This window comes from Corythoichthys intestinalis, chromosome 9, assembly GCF_030265065.1.
Source record: "Corythoichthys intestinalis isolate RoL2023-P3 chromosome 9, ASM3026506v1, whole genome shotgun sequence".
Lineage (NCBI taxonomy): Eukaryota > Metazoa > Chordata > Actinopteri > Syngnathiformes > Syngnathidae > Corythoichthys > Corythoichthys intestinalis.
The window spans coordinates 58728649-58751505 of record NC_080403.1 but is presented as its reverse complement, the minus strand read 5'-3'; the positions used below and the strand labels follow the sequence as shown (position 1 = coordinate 58751505).

General features: G+C 39.6%; 2 protein-coding genes across 4 annotated transcripts in view; one reads left to right on the top strand and one right to left on the bottom strand.

The window, feature by feature from the left end:
- The window catches only part of srgap2 (SLIT-ROBO Rho GTPase activating protein 2), a 140984-nt gene extending 128488 nt beyond the window's left edge, over nt 1–12496 (bottom strand). Inside the window, exon 1 of the mRNA XM_057846492.1 lies at nt 11799–12496. Within this exon, the coding sequence (XP_057702475.1) occupies nt 11799–11865 (67 nt within the window). The 5' untranslated portion in view covers nt 11866–12496. The remainder of the gene's footprint in view (nt 1–11798) is intronic.
- On the top strand, nt 12085–22493 carry fam72a (family with sequence similarity 72 member A). Of its 3 annotated transcripts, none has more exons than XM_057846499.1 (5): nt 12085–12322; nt 13505–13611; nt 13787–13864; nt 15335–15459; nt 19157–22493. In XM_057846499.1, exons 2-5 carry the CDS (start codon nt 13538–13540, stop codon nt 19249–19251), a joined length of 372 nt encoding a protein of 123 aa, XP_057702482.1. In that variant the 5' UTR covers nt 12085–12322; nt 13505–13537; the 3' UTR covers nt 19252–22493. The 3 variants fall into 3 exon arrangements, with proteins under 3 accessions (XP_057702482.1, XP_057702480.1, XP_057702481.1); XM_057846498.1 differs by lacking the exon at nt 12085–12322 and adding an exon at nt 13138–13182; XM_057846497.1 differs by lacking the exon at nt 12085–12322 and having other exon boundaries at nt 13054–13611.
- The last annotated feature ends 364 nt before the right edge of the window (nt 22494–22857 follow it).

The window sequence follows — 22857 nt, the reverse complement described above, 5'->3', positions numbered from 1 at the left end:
ACAAGAGTAGGACAAAACCGGCAGTGTTCATGTGGCAAGTTCGTCTCGTAACAGTGACAGCTGTCAATAACTCTAATTTTTGTTTGCAGATAACAGTAAACTATTTAAACTAACTAAAGCCAGCCGGCTGTTGAGTCAAATTAAGCAGCAGGTTTCGGAACGAGGGGCGCGCCTCGCTTCGAGCCAGTCGTCCGGGCGCGTTATTTTCAGCTGAGGCTTGAGCTGACGGCTGGCCCGACGAATGGTGGGCATGATTATTGCTTCTTCAAGCTTTTCAGAAATACAGTTTTTCGCGGTTAAGAACCCGTTGCGATAAGTGAAAACCGTGAAGTAGTCCCCCCCAGCTTGGAACTCCAGACTCACCGCTGTTCCAGCTATAGAGATTTAGACATAGAGATTTCTAATCACTATTCCCCCCTCCCAATTCAAATATGTCACAGTCACAGCCAATCATACTGTAAAGCTGGTTAAAATGGAAGTTATGTTGTTGTAAGGTGTATTAAATACTTGTTCCTGTGCCCCTTTTGCTCTATGAGCACCTGCCCTTCCACCGGTCTCTGCACGGCCCTGCGTAACAGCACACGAAAACTTTGATGCATTTTGCCTCAACTGAGATGTCTAATAGGCTCTGCCTCTGTGACTGAGAGAATATATTTTCATCACATAAAAGCGCTGTCCAGATTGATGATCGTCTTGCTGATGTTCTCAGAATTTGCGCCCTTATCAGAAGATGCTCCCGGAGTTTTTGGTGGTGAGTAAGCACTTTTTTAACTTTAGTTGGACTCTCATTATCCAAAAGGTGCCAAAGAAACAAGTTACATCATAATGCAACATGAATATGGCATAAATAAATGCTAAAGACGGATAAGCGACACGGAAAATGCAAAAAAGGTCCGTGAAAGTATGTCGGGATCACAAATAAAAAACAATAATAATAAATAAATCCCCAAGGAAAAACGGTAATGGTAGTAGTTTTGACAAAGATGTTCCTGATTTTGTGATGGTATGAACCAGGTTTTGATTAGAAGTTTGCATACATTTTTCAAAACGTATGCTGTGTAATTTGACTTATAAACAATGTTGTTCACTCGAAATTGTTGGAAATATTTTAGACTAAAATCTTTGAATTGACTCAGATGAAAACATCTTGAGTAGTCATATTTCTTCGACTAAAATTAAACAAAAACTGCTTGAATATTTTTGACTAAAACTTGATGAAGACCGACCCATTCTGAAATGACTAAAATGTGTCAAATACGAAAATGAAAAGGGCTGCCAAAAACAACACTGCTTCCGGTTCTTTTCTGTTGAATACTATGGCGAGCTGGCTGATTGGTAAACCAGGAGCACTACGTTGGCCGAATAAACGCAGTCACATGCGCCAAAATCTCGAGCGATCCACAAGCCCTCTGAAAAGCAGAGTCAACCTCTGGATTCAATTCCAAATAAGTGCTCCTAACGTGAGATGATAAGCTCATTCCTAAACTGCACGTATAACCATTTGCATCTGTGCTGGAACATTCCTGCCACGTCCAGTATCCTAAAGGCTCGCTCTTATAATTTCAACAAGTATTCTTTCAATGTTCAATTATATTGGGTACAGTTACATGGACAAAATGTCCTTAATTTAATCAGTATTTGGATTAAAATGATGATCGGACGCACTGTTTTCATTGACACTGAAAATATTAGGATTTGCGTGTTCATGCTTCAAATGTCAGTCTTCATGTGGTGTTTTTGGCAGAAAAACCGGCTGACATCGGGCGGCTTGTCACACGCCACAGTTGCCTGCCGATGAAGGCGAGTACACCCTGCGTTACTGGCCGACGGCAAGCATTGTCACCCACAAAATACAACCCACGTCCTTATTAAAACGTGTTCCATGATCCCAGTATTTGACAAAATATAAAACACGTAGCTTACTCACTTCCTCGTCCGTCCAGTGGTCCCTCGATTGTCGTACTTGTTTTGCCCATTTTTTGCAGTGAACAGAATCTTATGGAAACCCAAAAAGGCTCACACCACTCTCCCTGGTGTAGCAACAAAAGCCTTCAGCACATTGGGCTAGCGTGACGAAAAAAATAAACGAGATAATCGGCAAAATCAGCTGAATCCACAGTCCTTTTGCATACTATAGTAATGGCTGCATAGTGAAGAATAGTGCGCTGAGGTCACATTCGCCTTCTTCCTCAACCCAAGACTCAAGCCGGAATCACTTATTTTAATGGTACGGGATTCAAAAAGTTGAATAAATATATCGATTGCTTCTACACACATCCAAGCTGTCCATTTCATTCAGCAGCATAAAATACTGTGTCTAATATGAAAGCTTCACATCACTCTCCCTGGTGCAGCAACAAAAGGCTGCAGCACATTGGACTGGCGTGATGTGAAAAATAAACGAATTAATCTGCAAAATCAGCTGAATCCACAGTCCATCTGCATGCTATAAAGCAATGGCTGTGTTGTGAGATGGTGACCCGGGTGACGTCACTTTCGCATTCTTCCTCAACCCGAGACTATAGCCGGAATCACTCATTTTCATGGCACGTGATTCAAAAAGTAGAATAAATATATTAGAGCTGAAGCGAATACTCAAGCAACTCAAGTAACACGAGTTTAAAAACTGGTCCGAGTAATTTTATTCACCTCGAGGAATCGTTTAATTTTGCTAGCTATAAGCATCACGTTTTGCCCGGACTACTTTTTCACGTACGTAGAGGAAGAAGCAATAAAAAGAAGAAAAAAAAAATACAGCAGCCGACAGCCGCTACAAACTCCTCTGACGTTGCCAAAAACTACACAAAAACAACTTCCACTTACATGCTCCACAGTTGGTATGAGGTTATTTTCCCGGAATGCTGTATTGGGTTTATGCGTAGTGCGTCTCATAGATATTGCATCTAGGTAGAACTAGATGCAAAATGACAGACTGGGCGGCATTAGTAAACAGCCGCCATCTTAAAGCAGTAAATTCTCAGCGCTAGTAAATAAGTTGTCGCTAGCTTTCACTCGCTCACGTAATGTTAGCCCTGCGGAGGGCTAGGCTTCTATGGAGGTAGATTTGTGTTTTTGTTATTCAATCAAAAAAAGTAGCTTCAATCAAAAAAATTTGTTTGAATGCAAAAATAAATTTGAAACAAAAAAAATGCATTTGAAAACTTTTTCTTCGATTTTTTTTCCTTTGGATTGAAGTCAAGTTTTTTTTTTTTTTTGATTGAAACAACATTTTTGATTGAAGTAATGTAGTTTTGCATTTGGGCCTTTATTATTTAATCAAAAAATAAGTTGCTTCAAAACAAAAACAAAAAAAATATTTTCAAAAGAAAATCACTTCAATCAAAAATACAAAAAATTCAATTACAGAAAAGACATTTTTGAATTTAAACCGTTTTCTTTCATTGAAGCAATCTTTTTTTTTTTGTTGTTTGGGCCATATTATGGGTAGGACATTTGTGTCTTAATCATTCAATTCCAGAAAAAGTTGCTTCAATCAAAAAAAACTATTTTCAATCAAAGAAAAAATCAGTTTCAAAAATAAAATTGGCCTTCCCTAAAAAAAAAATATATGAAATGACTTTGATGCGACCCAGTGCTTCTGTGATCCGAGAGTACATCTGAGATGCAATTGTTGGCCGTTTTCAACAATGTACATCAAAAATAAAGACATTGATTGACTGAAAACGGCTCAAAATTAGATGAAATGTCTTGTTTTCTCATGTATATTTTTAATTGCTCTTTACCTAAAAAAAAAAATGTTTTATCCGATTACTCGATTAATCGATAGAATTTTCAGTTGATTACTCGATTACTAAACTATTCGATAGCTGCAGCCTTAAAATATATCAATCGCTTCTACTCACATCCAAGCGATCCATTTCATTCAGGAGCATAAAATACCGCGTGTAATATGAAATAAACATGGTTTCTGGTGTCATATGCACTTTAAAGGCTTAAGCAACATTGCATATTGCAGGGTTCACTAAATCCGGACCTCAGTGCCACTTTTCCTGTCGTGTTTTCCATGTCTCGCTCCTCCAACACACCTGAATCAAAATAATCAGGATCATTATCAGGCTTCTGGGGAGGTTGCTGATGACATAATCATTTGATTCAGGTGTGTTAGGGGAGAGAGACGTGATAAACATGACAGGAAAAGTGGCACCGAGGTCCGGATTTAGTGAACCCTAGCGTATTGTCTCTTTTCAAGATAAGAAAGCAAATGTGTTTCAAAACAAGCAAGCTTGGAGCGCAGACTAGCTTGAAGGGCACTGGTGATTTTGCGCAGCACGCCACATGAGTGGCACAACCAAACACGGTGAGGATTTAGGCTTACTAAATACATGCACAATAAGAAAATGTCACGCTTTGTAAAAATATGACAGAAACTGTGTCGCATTTTCGTCTCGTCAGACAAAAATTGGCCATCGTTTCGTCGTGTCGCAGTCACCCTGGACACATTTATAGTAGGGTTGGGAATCTGGTATGAAGCCGATTCGATATGAATCTAGATACACAGGTTACGATTCGATTAAAAAACGATACATTTTTAAGGCAGAGCGATTCGATACAGTTTAAGAACGATACGGTTCGATACAGTTTGAAAATGATACGATAGTAAACATTTGTTGTTTGTTCTTACAGCATTTTAAACGGATAAAATAGACCAAATTTCTACAAGCAAAATTAAACAACAAAAGTTCATACCAATGTATGTTTATTTTTGAGACATGAAAAAAAAAAAAAAAAAAAGGCCAACTAGATGACCATCATTTTGTTGGCGGGGATTGATAATAAAATAAAACTCCAGTGACAGACATATAATTGGGGGAATAAAAACATGGCATTTTAGCCAGATAGATCAATAATCATTATTTTAACCTTATACACAGCAAAGTCATTCACTTATGCCTGTGCTTCCACATTTTTATTCCTCATCACTGTCCATATCTTTTTTGAAGGGCAAATTTTTCTTGAGGAAGATCAACTGATCCACATGTTCATGATTAAGTAGACTGCGTTTCATGGAAACAATATCTCCAGCAGGTCGTGCCATTGTAGTGGGTTATTTTTCAGGGTTAAAAACTCACGATCTCTGTCCCAAGCAAATCTGGCTGCCGTCTTCACTTCAAAGTCCGACGTGCGTTGAAAATCAATCGCTGTCATTCGTAACTTCCGCCTGGCAAGCTGGCGTCAGCGCTCGTGTTGTTTGTCCATTGTTTTAGCATGCGCGACTGTGGTTTCGTTTGCTCTGGCGTAGTTATGACACGCCCGTCACGATCGAAATGCATGATGGGAAGTTGAGGCAACCACGACTGTGAGTAGTGGCTGTTCAATTTATGTGATGTGTGCTGTCTCACTTAAAGTGCGGCGATCCTTGGGGTCGAGCAGTGGGGAAGGCACTGCGCAGCATAATTTAAGTGCAAGCTACTAACGTGTTATTCATTTGTACATTGCTTGGTACATAAAACTAGCAAAGCAATGGTACCAATACTGATAACCTGTTTCAATGCTCGCGATAGCCGAGTCCTCGTTGTACAATCGATACATCTATGAATTACTGGCTATTTACTGTCGAATAGTTAGATTGCTATCGATACAGCCGAATCGCTCGCCTGCAAAACCGCATATCCGGTCATATCGGTTTATCGTTCTCAAGCTTAATTTATAGCTTGTCATCTTCATGAAAAATCCTTTGTCATCAAAATGTTCTGGTGATCGTCATCGTGGATGAAAACAACAATGACAGCAAGCATTTTAGTGCACGTGAAAGCCCTGCAAAATATTGTGCACATTTGAAACTACGCAAGGTTACTTCGGCGCTCCATCTGTTGCCGTTCATGAGCGGCTGCCCCTGTGAACCAAATTCCCACCACCGCCATTAATAAACCCTATTGATCTTGGTGTTTTTGTGGTCTGTCTGAGACACACTTAGCAATATGTACAGCCGTTGTGCTCGAATAACTCTTATTGATCGTTTTACCCGCAGCGATTCACAGAAGGCCCAAAGAGGCATTTGGGAGCGGCATCTGTTATAATTTCACAGCGGCAGATATGATGACCTTTTACCCTGAAAGGGGACGTGCCTCCGGGTATCAACTGCCGGCCTCCGGCACGTTAGTCAGTCGCATGTTTGCTCGGCAACCAGTGAAACATATGATTTGGGTTAAATAGCTGCTTTCACTCACTCACAATAGGAAAGGTGTTGACACAGCAATGGGTTTGTCCGCAAACAGGCGTGTGTGTACGTGCGCGTATAAGACTAGCGGGCTTGTTTCTGTTGTGTTTGATTGATGTATTGTTGATGGAGACTGCTGATAAAATGCAGTAGAATGACAACTTTCCAAAGTGCTGCATTTCCTGCATTGTTGTTTTCGTCTACGATGACGATAACTAGACATGTCCCAATCGCATATGTCCGAGTCACCTCATTTTAAGAATCTGCCAATACATACAGAGTATAACAACAATACAGTACTGATCCAATACCGGAAAATAATTGTTCCAAAAAAATCTTTTAAACCACTGTCCCACCGATTTTTTTTTTTTAATTCTTGCCTTTATTAAATGCTTCATTGAGTGAGCCCACTCAAATCTGCTCACGCTGCTCACTTGCACTTCAAAAATGTTTAAGTAGTTTTTCAAAACAAAGGTTTGAATCGAACGTTGTATCACCTGAATAAATTTACATGGAAGTTAGAATAAGTCAATACAGATTTAGTTTGGATTGACCATTTAGCCTATCAATTAATTGGGTTCATATTTGTGAGAAATGTAGCCCTGATCCCTCTTCACTCAATCTGTTTGGTCTTATGTCCCGTCCCCAGCAAAAAGTGTACATGCAGGTTATGCCGTTATATCGTCCCTACCAAAGTTGAGACCAAACCTACATCCTTGTTTTACACACCCACAATAAGTTGCCACAGCACACTACTGTTAGTGTTTATAAAAGCTGAACAATGATTGACACGTGCGGAATCTTTCAAAGTAGCGCTCCCAGGCTTCTCTAGCAACATCAAAGTTTCAACGGCTGTCACTCACCGTTAAATTTAGCAAGCGAACCGCAGTGTACTGATGAGCAAGAAAAGCAGCAGGAGGGAGAGTGAAGGTTCTACATCAGACATGTCCAAAGTCCGGCCCGGGGGCCAAATGCGGCCCGTGGACAAATTTCATCCGGCCCCCAGCCTCTGTCATAAAATCAGTTACGTCTGGCCCGCACACAGACTTAATAAATTGGTCAGCAGTACTGCAACCAGCATATGAAGTAGCTTACACACGAAATGCTGCTCCTCACATACCTACCTAGGCAGCAGCACTTTAACCCTTTATTGCCAAATGTATCAAATTTGATACACCCAAAATTTCATGATTTTGAGACTAATTTAGAATTTTGACATTTCTTTTCGAAAAAAAAAAAATGATGGATGCAAGTCAACACACGCATCTGCAGGTTCCATGAGAAAAAAACATGATTTAGCACGGGTTATACATATTAGAGCGCTTATTACACATATTCATTTTGACTTTTCTTTTTACAAATTTGAAAAATAGGTTTCATTAGGACCTTATTTTTCAAATTTTGGGATTCTCTGATAATTGCTTCATGTTGCAGGTATTTAAGGGCTAAGCAACATTGCTCCGTGTGACCCATTACTTCCATTTTCTAAAATGGCGACAATCATCAAAAAAAAAAAAAAATTGATTAACAGTTGACACGTCAAGGATTGGTGGAAATTGGACTATTTCTCCACTAAAATACGCAACAACTGTGTCTTGCCTCATTTGCAAAGAGACAGTCGCTGTTTTTAAAGATTTCAATGTGAGGCAATATTACCAAACAAGACACGCTGACATATACGACAAGATTACAGGGAAGATACGCAGCGAGAAATTGAAGCAACTTGAAGCTAGTTTAATTTCACAGTAGTATTTCGCAAGAGCCCGAGAGTCGAAAGAGAATGCCACAAAGGCTAGTTGCGAGATTGTTGAAATTATTCATTAAAAAAAATAATAGAGCAAATGTGACACACTGAATGGCTTGCTAAATTTTGCCTAAATATATTGTTCTACGTAAAAAGGACGTTAGCCAAGGTCGGCCCCCCACATTTTTACCACGCCAAATCTGGCCCCCTTTGCAAAAAGTTTGGACACCCCTGTTCTACATGCACAAAGCAGAGAAACAAAAATATATTGTACCGTAATTTTCGCACTATAAGCCACACCTGACTATAAGCCGCCACCCACCAAATTTGACACCAAAACGACATTTGTTCATAGATAAGCCGCACTGGACTATAAACCGCAGCGGTCCTCACTGTATTATGAGATATTTACACCCAAAGATATTAACCGGTAACACTTTATTTGACAGCGGCATCATATGACTGTCATAAGACCCAATGAACCACCATGAAGCTTTGAACCAATTGTCTGCCCAGCTTCATTGCTTCAAGAAGCTTTATTTGGCCATCACTGCTCCCTTGGGAGAGACAGTAAAACTCCTCTGCCACCTGCTGTCAACACTGTTGTTGTCCAACGTGCCACCTAGCATTCATTGCAGCGCTACAGATGTAAATGACTGTTTCCTGAAATTTCCGGGTTCGCGGTGAGTCAGCAACCAGCACACTTTTGCTCAATAGACGATGTTTATTGATTAGAAAATGCAGAATAAATTTGATTTATTGATTACAATCCCACAAGAGCAAGCACCAAGTATCAAACAAGTGGTAACGATGACGTAAGATCTAGTTTGTCAATCCCAGAATCCCCGCGTTACCGTTACAGCACAACAAAATGTTGATTAACAATGAAAATCGCTTACCGTTTACAAACGAGCGGGGAGCCAAACGCTCCGGCAAAGCGGCGAAGGAACAAAGCCAAGCAACCCGCACGTAATCCTCTGGCAGACTTCCGGGGAGTTGGGGGAATCGCCAGACTCTTATAGGCACGTCTGACGCGGGGACACGGGTGGCCACTCCCTGCCCCCACGAAAAGGCACCACCCGAACTCGTGAGACTAGCCCCCCCCCCCCCCCACAAGGGTATGAGATTCCCCCCCAGTTGAGGCTCCCAGCGGTTAAATTAGAATGTTTATTTATCTCGTGAGATTCCCTCCTAACTATGGAACTCAAGCGCGTACTACGGTGCAAAACAAGTTATCTCGTGAGATTTCCTCCCAACTATGGGCACATAATATTTTCCCCCATCAATGACAATCAAAGAATTCATGTTTTGTGCTCATTTTTTCTTCAGTTGCTGTTCCAGTTGTTTCATTAATTGCTAGTTATGGTGTTTGGTAACACTTTGACAGTGGCGCCATAAGACTGTCATTAGACATTCACAGTTATGAAATGACACTGTCATGAGCATTAATGAATGCTTATAACGGATGTCATTGAGTGTTATCCGGCAAATTATCTCACTATTGACGGGATTTAAAACGGTGGCTCGCCTCGCGGCGGACCGTGAGCTCTATCCTGAGATCCAATTACAGTTGTACCTCTACATACGAAGTTAATTCGTTCCAGGACCTTGTTTTTAAGTCGAAAAGGTTGTATGTCGAGCAGGATTTCCCCATAGGAATACATTATAATTCCATTAATTCGTTCCACAGCTCAAAAACCTACATTAAATCCTTAAAAAATACAGCTAAATTATAAATAAAAATTGGAATAATATAATAATAACAATAATTCCTGCAATAATGTAACAAATCAATTTGTAATGTGGCGGTTGTTTTTTGCTGTACCTGAACGCACCGGGGGCTGATGTGCCAGAGACAAAGCGGTGAGCTTGAGAGTTTCACTTTCACTTTCAATGTTTTCTTGAGAACACCGTCAATTGCGGCAAGCAGTAGGCGTTTTGTGTTGAATAAATTGTGAAATAAATGATAATAACGTGGCGAAGCTGGCGATTTTTTTGGCGATGTTACCACAATAATAATTGTCATCTTAATTTATAAAAACTGGCGAACGGTGGTCAGAGGAGGACCGTGGAGATGGAGATCTTGAGCCAGTTCACGGATGCGCACCCAACGCTCAGATTTTTCTATAATTTGCAACTCCATTTAAAATGTAATCGTCACCTTTTTCTTTGTTTCACCACCTGTACCAACGTTTTTGAAACCTTTTGTGTTGATTTCTCACACGAGCAAATCTGCCGTGCGTTCGTCTGCGGTGCTGCCATGTCGTATTTCGTGCATGTCGTCGGATGTAGAAATTAATGGTGAGTCAAATTTTACGTCGGATGTCGAAAACGTCGTGTGTCGAAGCGAAGGTATGTCGAGGTACCACTGTACAAGCTTTTTAAATGCAGCAACTTTAAAATATGCTACTGGTGCCAGAATTACTGAGGAGATCGGGAGAAAGCCCATCTGGATGCCACCAACGGTCTGCGTAATGTCGGGTGAAAGTTCGACGAGGCTCTCAATCCGCTACGGAGCTCTGCTGTCTGATATCACATTCTTGTATGTTATTTTTTCCAATAATTTTATAAATTGTGATTTATTGACCTGTTTTGCACATGCACCTAATCGTTTTAAATACATTAAGAAATGGCATCATGTTGTCCAAATGTTTTATGTGATCAATATCTGCAATAAAGAAGAATGACATACCATTTTTGTTTATGTGTGCACACATTGCAGTATTTCCTTGTAAGAACAAAATTCATGTCAGCCCTTCTGCATTCGGCAAATGTAATATAATTTGTAATTTCACCTCATTTTGGTCACTCATGTGGCCTGCGTATCAATCGATAGCTCACGTCAACACAGGCTAACAGATTGTTATAAATTTGTCCATGAATGCTCAACAAAGTGAGAACAATCATACAATCTCATCTACGTCTCATCTACGTCGTGCCGAATCCCATTTTTGGAGATTCCGTGGGTTCCTCTGGCTCGATTTTGCAGTTTTAACTTTGTCAACACACTGCTTACTTCAAGTGCAATACATGTCGTTCTTTCTAAACCGGAGCAGACATTTTCCAAGATGGCGCTGCCCATATTGCGCTCAGGAAACTTGTCTATAACTTTAAACCTTTTCTGAAAAGGACTACATCTCCCATGAGTCTTATTGAAGGAACAGCAAGGGTTCCAATATGCAATGCCACCCTACCTGCTGACATATTTCTTTTTTGGTTATAATAGAAAAACATACAAAGAGTTGTATAAGGGGAAAAAAACATCTTGAATGAGAGGATATCATTTTTATTGAAATGGGCGTGTGTTCAGGGTATGATTGGGCTGGAGACTCGTTCTAATCTGGCAACCCTGGCTCCCTGCCTAACGACAGATTCATCCACAAACGCAACCAATCAGGCCTTAACTCACTTCACTGCACCGCATGAAAAAAAAAAACTGTAGTGGACGTTCAGGAACAATCACTGCTTAGTTCGAAGGTCTCTTGTTTTAGGGACGCAAGCCCGGGCGGTATGCGGAGCTCCGCAGACTGCAGCGCAGACATGCGGGAGAGAAAACGCCCTGCCTTGTTCCATGTCGAAACAGCAAGCTTGTCGTACACTGCGGACGCACAACGATAAAGCGTGTGTTTTTAACACCTCATACAAGCTGCTGGAGCGTAACAACACTGAAGCATGAACGTTTTCGTCTTTGATATCGATTTGCGCGCAACGTTGAAGGCGAGGATCATAAAGCGATGATGATTGATTCCACATAAATAATCAGATCATATGGTAAGAAGAAGGCAATTAGCCGAGACGCAAACAAGAGATGGCAACGCATAAGCATGACAAAATGTACATCGATTTAGATTTTTTTAAACACGAAAAAAGTTTTACCTTTGACTTGAGTTTCATATTCGGCCACGATCTCCTTGTCCTTTCGGAATTTGGCCGGAGACGTCATGGCTGGAGTTTGCGGATAGAACCACTTGGTTGCGAAGTCAATTTGCTCTCAATTCGACAATAATAATACGCTCGGTGAGGTGAGGGTGTCCACGCTGCGGCTAGGTTCAGGGGGGAAGGAAAAAGGGAGGGTAGGATCCAGATGAGATATGTTGCTCCTCGCTTGGTGAGCCCGCGGGTCCGTATTGTCTCCCTGCGTGTTCACTCAGAGCGCATTGCGAGTTTGCCGCTGCACAATTTTCCTGCCGGCTGTGCGGTGAACAGGTTCGAATCAAAAGGGGGATGCATCCTCCTTCAAAACGCCCGATAACTTGTCAATACGCGATCCGGAGACGTCCACTCGATTCTTCGGTCCCGCCTGAAGTGATCTGCTCACCCTCCGGTGAAGAAGTGAGAGAGAAGGAACCGGTGGATGGGCTGGATTTTGGTCGACCCTACTGCGCAGGGCACACACGAGGGTGTGCGCATTGCAATGTGTTCTTATAAGCTCTCAAACGACCTTTAAATAGCAATGGAATACTACTAGTACTAGTCCTTTTCAATGTATTGTTTAATTTAAAACGTCAATTGTGATTCTGAATAAGAAGCAATGCGACGTGGGTAGTTTTCATTTTACGTCATAATAGTAATTCACATTTTTACCACTTGTTGGCATCTATATTGATATTTATGTATTTAAAATGGGAATATAACAATTTATGTGCAAGTACTTGGGCATTCGAACTAAAATTGAAAGTGTTTCTAACAGCTTGCTAAAACCGGAAGTAGTGCTTGTAACGTTCCCAAGCCTCAACTATTGAACAGCGTGAAAACGACCGCATAGTAAACATTTGGAGTTTCCTGTCACGACTAGTTTGCATTTAGCTTACATTTTCACTACTAAAAGCAGTAGTTAAAGAGTCAACTAAAACGCGACCATTGTTAAATATTCCCGGTCATGGCAAAACTTTTTACACAGTAATGCTAGCCCCGCCTAATTTTATGGAACACAAAGCGGCGGTTTCAACACTGCGGTTGGCTGCAGTGCGCTAAAATGACACGGAAGGAACCAATCAGCGTAGCGGACGTGCGAATCCTAGTTGAACGTATATCCAATTAAACTCAAGCTTGCTGATAAACACTGACCAATTGTTACCGTCACTGCCGCTTACGTCCAATCATAGCAAAGCATGGATTCTTTTCAAAGATTGTTTCAGGAAGTGGTTTTAAATACCAGGAAGTTATAAACAAAGCTGCCAGCTATTTCATTTAGCTGTTTATACCGCCGTACGGACGCGGAACTGCGCGTGTAAACAATCGTGTTACTCGCCGTTTCTGGGTGACTTTTTAATCATTTAGCCGACTGATTTCTTCGCGTGACGTTAAAATATTAATTCCGATTTCTTCTCCAGTGTTTACCGAGTTGTGAAGCTAACATTAGCTTGCGATTGACCGACGACGCTCACTGTCGTCTGTAAACAGAGAGAGAAAAAATCCACTCCCGTCATTTACGTGAATGTAGAGAAGACGACGTCAGTGTAGAGTGCGTTTTCTATTGTAATTACCAGGCGGCGTGAAACGCAAACGCCAGAGCGTCACTCCAAAACAGGAAAACGATGTCGACGTCCAACGCTAATTTTAAAAACAAATGTGTCGCCCAGGTCAACTGCATATTTTGTGACAGCGTGCTCTGCATGAGAGGCATGAAAGCAGTGCTTCTTGCAGACACCGAGGTTGAGCTGTTTTCTACTGATATACCTCCAAATAGGTAAGTGCTAGTCAAGTTAGCACCGCATTTAGCATTTGTTTACATAATACAATTGTTGCCAAAACGTGATGTCCCTCACAATAACCGCTTTGCATTTCAACAACGAGTGTGACGATCAATAAAATGTTGCCCAAATGGGTGCCTGCTCCGTCAACAATGTTTGTTTACTTGACAGAACCGTTGACTTTGTGGCCAGCTGCTACTCGACTGAAAGCTGCAAGTGCAAATTGAGAGACATTGCATGTCTCAAATGGTAGGTAAATCATTTCCCCCCGTTATACATCTTAGTTTTATTCAAATTAAATCATTCCATTCGATAACAGACAGCAGGTACGTGTTTTCTGACAACGATGGGTGTGTATGCATTCTATACTTATAATAATTAACTATTGGGTGACTTCTGCATTAGGGTAATGAAGGACGTTCAACTAAGCTATTATAAAATAGCAGAATGCTGTGAAGACAGTTTTTTTTTTTTTTTTTTTTTTAATCAACAATTTGAGCTCCAGAATATTTTATTTACAGAAAAATATCTCATTTTTGTGTGTGTCTAAAACATGTAATATTACACATTATGGTAATGATCACCCATGGTGGGGAATAACTTCATTAAAAAAAAAAGAAAAGAACATGAACACAGTGCAACAGTAATAAAAACTGCATTCTTGGACACTAGATTTTGCTTTATGCTAACCCTAACCCTATGCTTTATAGGGTTAGGGTTATAGCTAACAATCTGCTATTTTTTTATAGTTAAAAAAATGTAGTTTTTCTTTTTATAGAACTGAATATTTATGATGCTTTTTTTAGGTAAAAACATCACATCATCACATAAAAAATTAAAACACCAGAGCTGAGCCTTAAATAGTATAAAAAACTAAATAAATTATCTATGTACCACAAAAGAACAATTGGCTAATTTACATAGCAAAAGTCTGCTATAAAATGCTACCTTTTTTTTTTTTTTTTTTTTTTTTTTTTTTTAAACAATACTCTTAACAAATGGTTCAAACACACATTCCCACAAAAACGGCAAAATTTACCTATAAACTACATTACGACTGCATTTAAAAAAAAAAAAAAAAACTTAGCTTATGTTGGTCTTAACAGAGAGCAGCTAGATTCAGCCATGTGAAATAAGTTATGTCATATTCACTGTTGCCACTAGAGGGGAGTGTATCCACCCAAATCAGTAAAAATAAATGCAAACGCTTTCAAAACAAACCATTACAACACCACTTTAATTAAACAAATACTCGAAGCAGCAAAATTTAATTCGAATCTTCTTTCTAATCGAATTACTCGAGTTAATCGATTAATCGTTGCAGCACGAGACACGTTACAGTAATGAATTTACCAATCTAAAATCGGTTAAAAAAAACATCTAAAATACTATTTTTGGTAACAAACGGTGGACTGGGCTACATAATAAATAAGCATCTTTAGAACAAAAGATGAAGTAGTGTTTCATGTTTTCATGACTGTATCCCATTTAAGCTTAGTTTCATGAGGATCACTCCATTGCAGTACTGTAATTATTTCTTTTAAACCATGAGTAGTGGTAAATTGACAAATCATGTGGTTTCTTTTGTGTGCCGGTCCTTTGTTGTTGCACGCAGGATGAAAACAAACATGTTTCGCAGTCGATAGCGGAGTTAGCACTTTTTGGTTGCGCTCACTGTGAAAGTGCCGACTCAGGTTTCTGCTTTGTTTCCCATCACAGTGGTAACGTAGTAGGGTATCATGTTGTGGCCCCCTGTAAACCCTGCCTGCTCTCCTGTAATAACGGACACTTCTGGATGTTCAACAGTGATGCCGTCTCCACGCTGAACAGATTGGATTCAACAGGTCTGTTTATACAGTGTGGTTGGGAATTGAATGTTCGTATGAAAAGGTTGTGATATTGTGCTGTCAACACATTGAAGTTCATTACCGTATATACAGTCTCTGACAGAAGTCTTGTCACTTATCCATTTTGTAGAAACAATTGCTAATAACCTGACTTGTAATTATTCAATTGGTTTCAGAAATGGCTCATATGAAAGCTAAGGCGCTCCCAAATCACGTTGAATGTACAAAAATATATGTGTTTCACTGAAAAAAGATTTATCATTTAATAAAGACATAAAGGTCAAATTTTGGCAAGACAAAATTTTTGTCGCCTACAGTGAAAATTGAACAAAAAATGTACTTCAAGTACAAAAATATGTTACATAACATAAGCGAATGAAGTAGTGGTGCTGTGAGATCCAAATTTAGTATTTTGTATGACTTCCATGGGCTTGAAGGACTGCGTCCATGCAGTTCGGCAAGGATTCATACAATTTATTGATGAAGTCATCAGGAAAATCAAATAAAGCAGTCTTGCATGCCTCCCAGAGTTCATCAACAACTGCTTTACGGCATACGTCACTTCAACCTTTCCCCATTCATTACACTACTGGCCAAAGTATTGGCACCCCTGCAATTCTGTCAGATAATGCTCAATTTCTCCCAGAAAATGATTGCAGTTGCAAATGTTTTGGTAGTAATATCTTCACTTATTTTGCTTGAAATGAAAAAAAAAAAAACCCAAAGAGAATTAAAACAAAAAAACTTAATGAGTGGAGAACGGAGAAGTTTATTCAACATGGCTAGCGCGAGACAGACTGTTGGTTTTAGCGACTCAATGTGTTTTGGGTCATTTAAAACTGAATTTACCGAAGACAGTAACATATTCTCAGCTCTCCCGTTCGCCATCTGTGTTGTTGTGGAGACGACTTCCGACGCAAAAGAGTGGCGTTGCTCGTTAAGAACACGTCACGCAAATAAACAAATCTGATTGCACGGATGATTTCGTTCGGGTTCGAGAGGCCAATAAGGAGTTGGGTCCCGGACTCTATAGCTGGAACAGCAGTGAGTCTGGAGTTCCAGGCTAGGGTCTTCCTGGGTATCCTACTATAGAGTCCCTTTTCATTCAGACGCCGACGGATAGTACGGGTTGACACTGTTGTACCCTCGGACTGCGGGACAGTTTGAACTTTTCAGATATTAGTCGAGGTTCTTTATCCACCATCCGCACAATCTTCCGTTTCGATCGCTCATCAATTTTTCTTTTCCATCCACATTTGGGAGGTTAGCCAATGTGCAATGGGATTTACACTTATTGATGACACTGCATACGGTAGACACTCAGGTCTTTGGAGATGGAATTGCAGCCTTGAGATTGCCCATGCGTCCTCACAATTTTGCTTCTCAAGCCCTCAGACAGTGCTGTGGTCTTCTTTCTTTTCTCCATGCTCAATGTGGTACACACAGAGATTGAGTCAACTTTAATCCATTTTAACTGGCTGCAAGTGTGATTTAGTTGTGGCTACCACCTGTTATGTGCCACAGGTAAGTAACAGGTGCTGTTATTTACACAAATTAGAGAAGAATCGCATGATTTTACAAAGGGTGCCAATATTTTTGTCCGGCACATTTTTGGAGTTTTGTATAAAAAGATAATGATTTAATTTATTTTTTCATTCTCTTTTGTGTTTTTTTCATTGAAAGCAAAATAAATGAAGATATTACTACCAAAGCATTTGTAATAGCAATCGTTTTCTGGGAGAAATTCACCATTATCTGACAGAATTGCAGGGGTGCCATAGTTTTGGTCAGCACTGTAGGGTACATGTATCCAGGGCCTCAGCATAAGCCAAAGAGGTGGTTGCCTAGGGTGCCATCTAGCGGAGGGAGTGCCAAATTGCGTTGGAGACAAAAAATACCTTGATAAAAGATTCTCATGTTACACTTCCTAAACGTTTTCTAACATATCAAGTACATTTCAATATGCTACATATAAAAAGTTCTTGCTGCAACCTGCTATTTTGTCAAAACCCAGGGAAGTAACAGTTCAGTTCACGAATAATGACAATGGTTTGTGATCAAATTAAACAGCATTTAAACTTGTGGTTTCACAACCAAGCTAAATTGATCACATAAACCAAATATCATAACTAGTAATTAATGAAACAACTTGCACAGTAACGGAAGAAACAACATAATTTTTTTTTTAAACCTTATTTAGATCTGTAGTGTCGCATTGCATGCTGGGAGGAATGTTAGCAATATGTTGTACGATTACAGTGATGACAATAGGTGGCAGCAGAGGTTTCCATAAGCTTGTTGAAGCAATGAAGCCAATGGCGTACCACACGCAACACATCACTTTTGCTCATTAAAATTCATGACGTTAGCAATTGTTGCTAGGCGGGTCAAGCTCACGTTTGCCCCAATGCTAAATGCATATACAGTGCCTTCCATAATTATTGGCACCCCTGGTTAAGATGTGATGTATAGCTTCTAATAATTTTTTGTTTTTATTCAAATAATATTGGACCTTAATGGAAAAAAAGAGAAAAATCCAACCTTCAATACAAGTGCATTTATTCAGTGGGGGAAAAAATCCCACATAAAGAAAGAATTATTTGACATCAAATAACACAATTATTAGCACCCCTGGTGTTAATACTTTGTACAACCCCCTTTTGCCAACAAAACAAGGTCTGGGGACTGAAATGACCATGGGAGGAGCTTGATTTTGTGTCTGGTGAACCATTTCTGTGTAGATTTGGCCATATGTTTAGGGTCATTGTCTTGCTGAAAGACCCAGTGACGACCCATCTCCAGCTTTCGGGCAGAGGGCAACAGATTTTGATTTAAAATGTCCTGGTATTTCAAAGCATTCGTGATGCCATGCACCCTAACAAGGTTCCCAGGGTCTTGGAAGTGAAACAGCCCCACAGCATCACTGACCCACCCCCATACTTCACAGTGGGTATGAGGTGCTTTTCAGCATGCGCATCTTTCGTGGCACGCCAGACCCACTTAGAGTGTTTGGTTCCAAAAAGCTCAATCTTGGTCTCCTTCAATTCAATTCAATTGTATTTGTATAACCCTGAATCACAACAAGGTTGTCGCCAAGGGCTTTGCAGAGGCAATATGATACACAATCAGAAACGGCAAATGAAGCAACAAAGATGAATAAATAAAGTTCAAGTCCTGGGCATCCCCCGTCTTTAGACCCTCCATGTCGGCAAGGAAAAACTCCCAAAACTCCAGAGTCTTTAGGAGAAAATGAGAAACCTTGGGGAGTACCACAGTCAGGAGAGATCCACTCCCAGGACGGATAGACAGGAATGGGAATTAGCAGGCGAAGTTACAGTCCGTAAAGATGCAGTGGAGTAAAGGAACAAGAAGAGGTCCATCTAGCCAGATGAGACGGGGGTAGCAACAAGGACGTCCATCCAGCCAGGGGTGCGAACAGCCAGGAGGCTGCAGCTGAAATCTGACCAAGATTGAGCTTTTTGGAACCGTCAGTAACGGTAACGGCGTTGTAATGGCGGAAAAAATCATTAGATTACCCCGTTACTGAAAAAATAACGCCGTTATTTTACGGCGGTATTTATAACGGCGTTATTCCCAACACTGATTGTGAAGTGTTTTGCATCCTCTCTGTATCTGAATTTCCCACCCATTAGAAACATTGATTGGTGGAACCTGACAGCTTCCATGTGTGTAGGTCTCAATTTGCTGCTGTGGGGAGATCTGCCCGAGCTGGACGACAGCGAAGACGAGGAACCCGAAAGCCCATCAGAGGAGGAGTGCATCAGGTAAAGATTGACATGGATGACCAGAGAGGCTTTGCAGCAGCCATCTGTCAAGTGATGAAACTGGATGAGGAGGAGACCTTAAAGTGTAGTTTATTCTGAAACACTTGGGTCAAGAAGTTGCTCCTTTGTTTAGGCCTCGTAAGGCCTGAAGCCACACCCTTATCTGTGATGTCACAGCAGGTGTTATGTCTTGGACAGCTGGTAGAACACCTGCTCTGACTCACGGTGGGATTCTTAGGGCCTGAAGTGAGGCTCGCTCTCAAAAGATTTGACCCCAGAAAACGGCAACAGTTGTGTTTGTCTCTATGAAAGATGAAGACTTTTTAAAAACATGAATTCTACATGTCCTTTTGGGTTGTGGTGATAAGCACTTGAAAGACTAGATGATAGTGCAAATAAAAAAAAAAATGCATCTGTATATTTTAAAGTGAACTCCACTGTAGGCTAACAAAAAAAAGTTGACTATTTTTTTAACCATTGACCATGCTTTTCATAAGAGAAGACCAGAGGTGGGTAGTAACGCGTTACATTTCTTACGAGTAGTTTTACCATGTTATACTTTTTACTTGAGTAGATTTGTGAAGAAGAAACGCTACTCTCACTCCGCTACTTTAGGCTACACTAGTCCTTGCATTTCTCCTTTTTATTCTGCATAGTAGATTTGACTTTATTTTTGCTAGCACAGTAGCTCTACCAGTTTCACCAATGAGATGTAGCAACAATAATCACGTGACTCCATGATACCAATCAGACATAATACAGTCACGTGACCACACACCAGTGTTGTTTTTGTCTACGACGACTGTAACGAAAATATTTTGTCGGTGAACAATTTTTTCATGACGATGACGAGACAATAATGAGCTAAAAACCTTTATTGGGAGACTAAAAAATTACTACACGAATGCCAGTTTTCGTCTGACGAGAGTGAGGTGAAAATGCGCCATCGTTTTTGTCACATGTTCACAATGTGTGTCTGGTTGTGTCACTCATGTGACTTGCTGCGCCCCCCACAATTCACCCACTAGTGTCCTTTCCATTCTTCCCATTGCCGGTTTTGAGATACACACGCTAAGATTGGTCTTTTGAGAGAATATGCAATGTTGCATTAGCTTTTAAAGGTCTGTGCTGAGTGATCATCATGCACTAAATGTAACTCGTAGCGTTAGCACAGCATTCGCGTTAGCGTCAGGCTATTGCTAACGGCGAGTGTCCGCTGAAGCCCTCTGTGGTGAGTGATAATCACACATGAAATGTAACTCGTAGCTTTAGCATAGGATTCGCGTTAGCATCTGGCTATTGCTAACGGCGAGCGTCCTCTTAAACTCAGACAACTTTTTTACATACAGTTCGTGGTGTCCTGGTGGGTGTAAATTTTTTTTTTTTTTTCATTTTACGGACGAAAACATTTTTATTAAACGTCGACTAAAACCATAAGCGGGGTTTGGGGGGGGGGGGGGGGGCAGGCCCCCCTGGTGGCCGAGAAGTGTCATTACATGTAATTGACTTTCCTATATGTATACATAAGCTGTAAAGCAAGAAAACAACAAAAATGAATGAAATGAACAAAAAATTATATTTTTATAATGGGTCAAAATCATTTTTCGAACAGATCATGTGACTAGCACCTTAGACGGTCATTTGCTTTGCATATTATTGATAAAAATAAAAAAAGGGGGATGGCAATTTCATTTTTCTAATGATTTTTTTCTTTGATTGAAAATATTTTTTTAATGATTAAAGCAACTTTTTGGGGGATTGAATGATTTATACACAAATGCCCTACCTATAATATGGCCCAAACACAAAAAGGATAGCTAAAATCAAAACTTTTTTTTAAATGAAAAATTAAGTGTTCAAATGCTAATTTTTGAGTCTCAAATATTTTTTCGCATTCAAAAACTTTGTTTCTATGATTGAATTTTTTTTTGGGATTGTTTTTCCTTTTGAAAATATATTTTTTTGTGTGTGAAGCAACTTATTCTTTGATTGAATAATAAATACACAAATGCCCTAGCCAAAATGCAGCCCACACACAAAACAACTTTACTTCAATCAAAAAGGTTGCTTCAATCAAAAAAAAAAAAAAAAAAAAAAAAATCAAATAAAAATAGCTTTCAAATGCATTTTTTTGAATTTCAAATTTATTTTTGCATTCAAACACATTTTTTTTTGATTGAAGCATTTTTTTTTTGTTTGTTTTTTGGATCGAATATTGAAGACACAAATCTACCTCAATATGGCTCCGCCCAGGGGATACAATTTTTTACTGAGGTAACTACATTGGCACGACACCGGCAGGCGTACCATATTCAATGGATGATGATCTTGGTGAAAACTATAGCTGTCCTGCCAGCAGCCTGATTTAGAATTCCCCTCAAGAATGATGGGAAATTAAAAAAAAAAAAAAACATTTTCAACTTGTAAATTTATTTTATTGCTGTCACTGCGTTTTGGGGTCATCAACATATTGTGCCCCCCCTGCCTCAAATGTCAAACTCCGCCTATGACTAAAGCTGGACAAAATTAGTCTTGAGTTTTCGTCAACAAAAACTAGACGGAGACAAACACATTTTGAGATGACTAAAATATGACTAAGACTAATAAGGATTGTCATCCAAAAGACTAAGATGAAACAACACTGCCATATACAATATGATCATTTTCATTTCATGGTAGTATTTTTTTTAATCCACTAGAGCAAGGGTCCCCAAACTACAGCCCGCCTCCACATTTGGTCCGGCCCCCTGAACAAATTATTATTATTTTTTTTTCAATAGTGTTATTTATTTCCTGGCTTTTTTTCTGTGAAGAACTCAGAGAGGGTTATTTGGTTATTATCTATTTAATTAGTAGTGTTATATTATATTATATTATATTTTGGGCTGTCGAACGATTAAATTAATCACGTTAAAATCAGCGTTAATCACAGCTTAAAAATCAATCATAATTAATCACAATTCAAACCATCTCTAAAATACGCCATATTTTTCTGTAAATTATTGTTGGAATGGAAAGATAAGACAAGACTGATATATACATTCAACATACTGTACATAAGTACTGTATTTGTTTATTATCATAATAAATCAACAAGATGGCATTAACATGGTTAACATTATGTTAAAGTGATCCATGGACAGAAAGACTTGTTGTACATAAAAGATAAATGTTAGTACAAGTTATAGAAATGTTATATTAAAACCCCTCTAAATGGTTTCGTTTTATTAAAGTTTGTAAAATTTTCAAACAAAAAATAAACTAGTAGCTCGCCATTGTTGATGTCAATAATTACACAATGCTCATGGTGCTGAAACCCATAAAATCAGTCGCACCCAAGCACCAGCAGAGGATGACAAAACACCAAAAAACACAAGTAACAAATGGACATGACACTGTGCTGTCATTTTAATCTGAGCGGGGCATGTGCGTTAAATGCATCAGATATTTTAACGTGATTAATTAAAAACTTAATTACCGCCCATTAACGCGATCATTTTGACAGCCCTATATGATATGATAATATATATTTTTTTAAATTTAAATTTTATTTTATTTACTTTTATTCCGTGAAGAATTCAGAAAGGGTTATTTGATTGTGGCTTTCTGA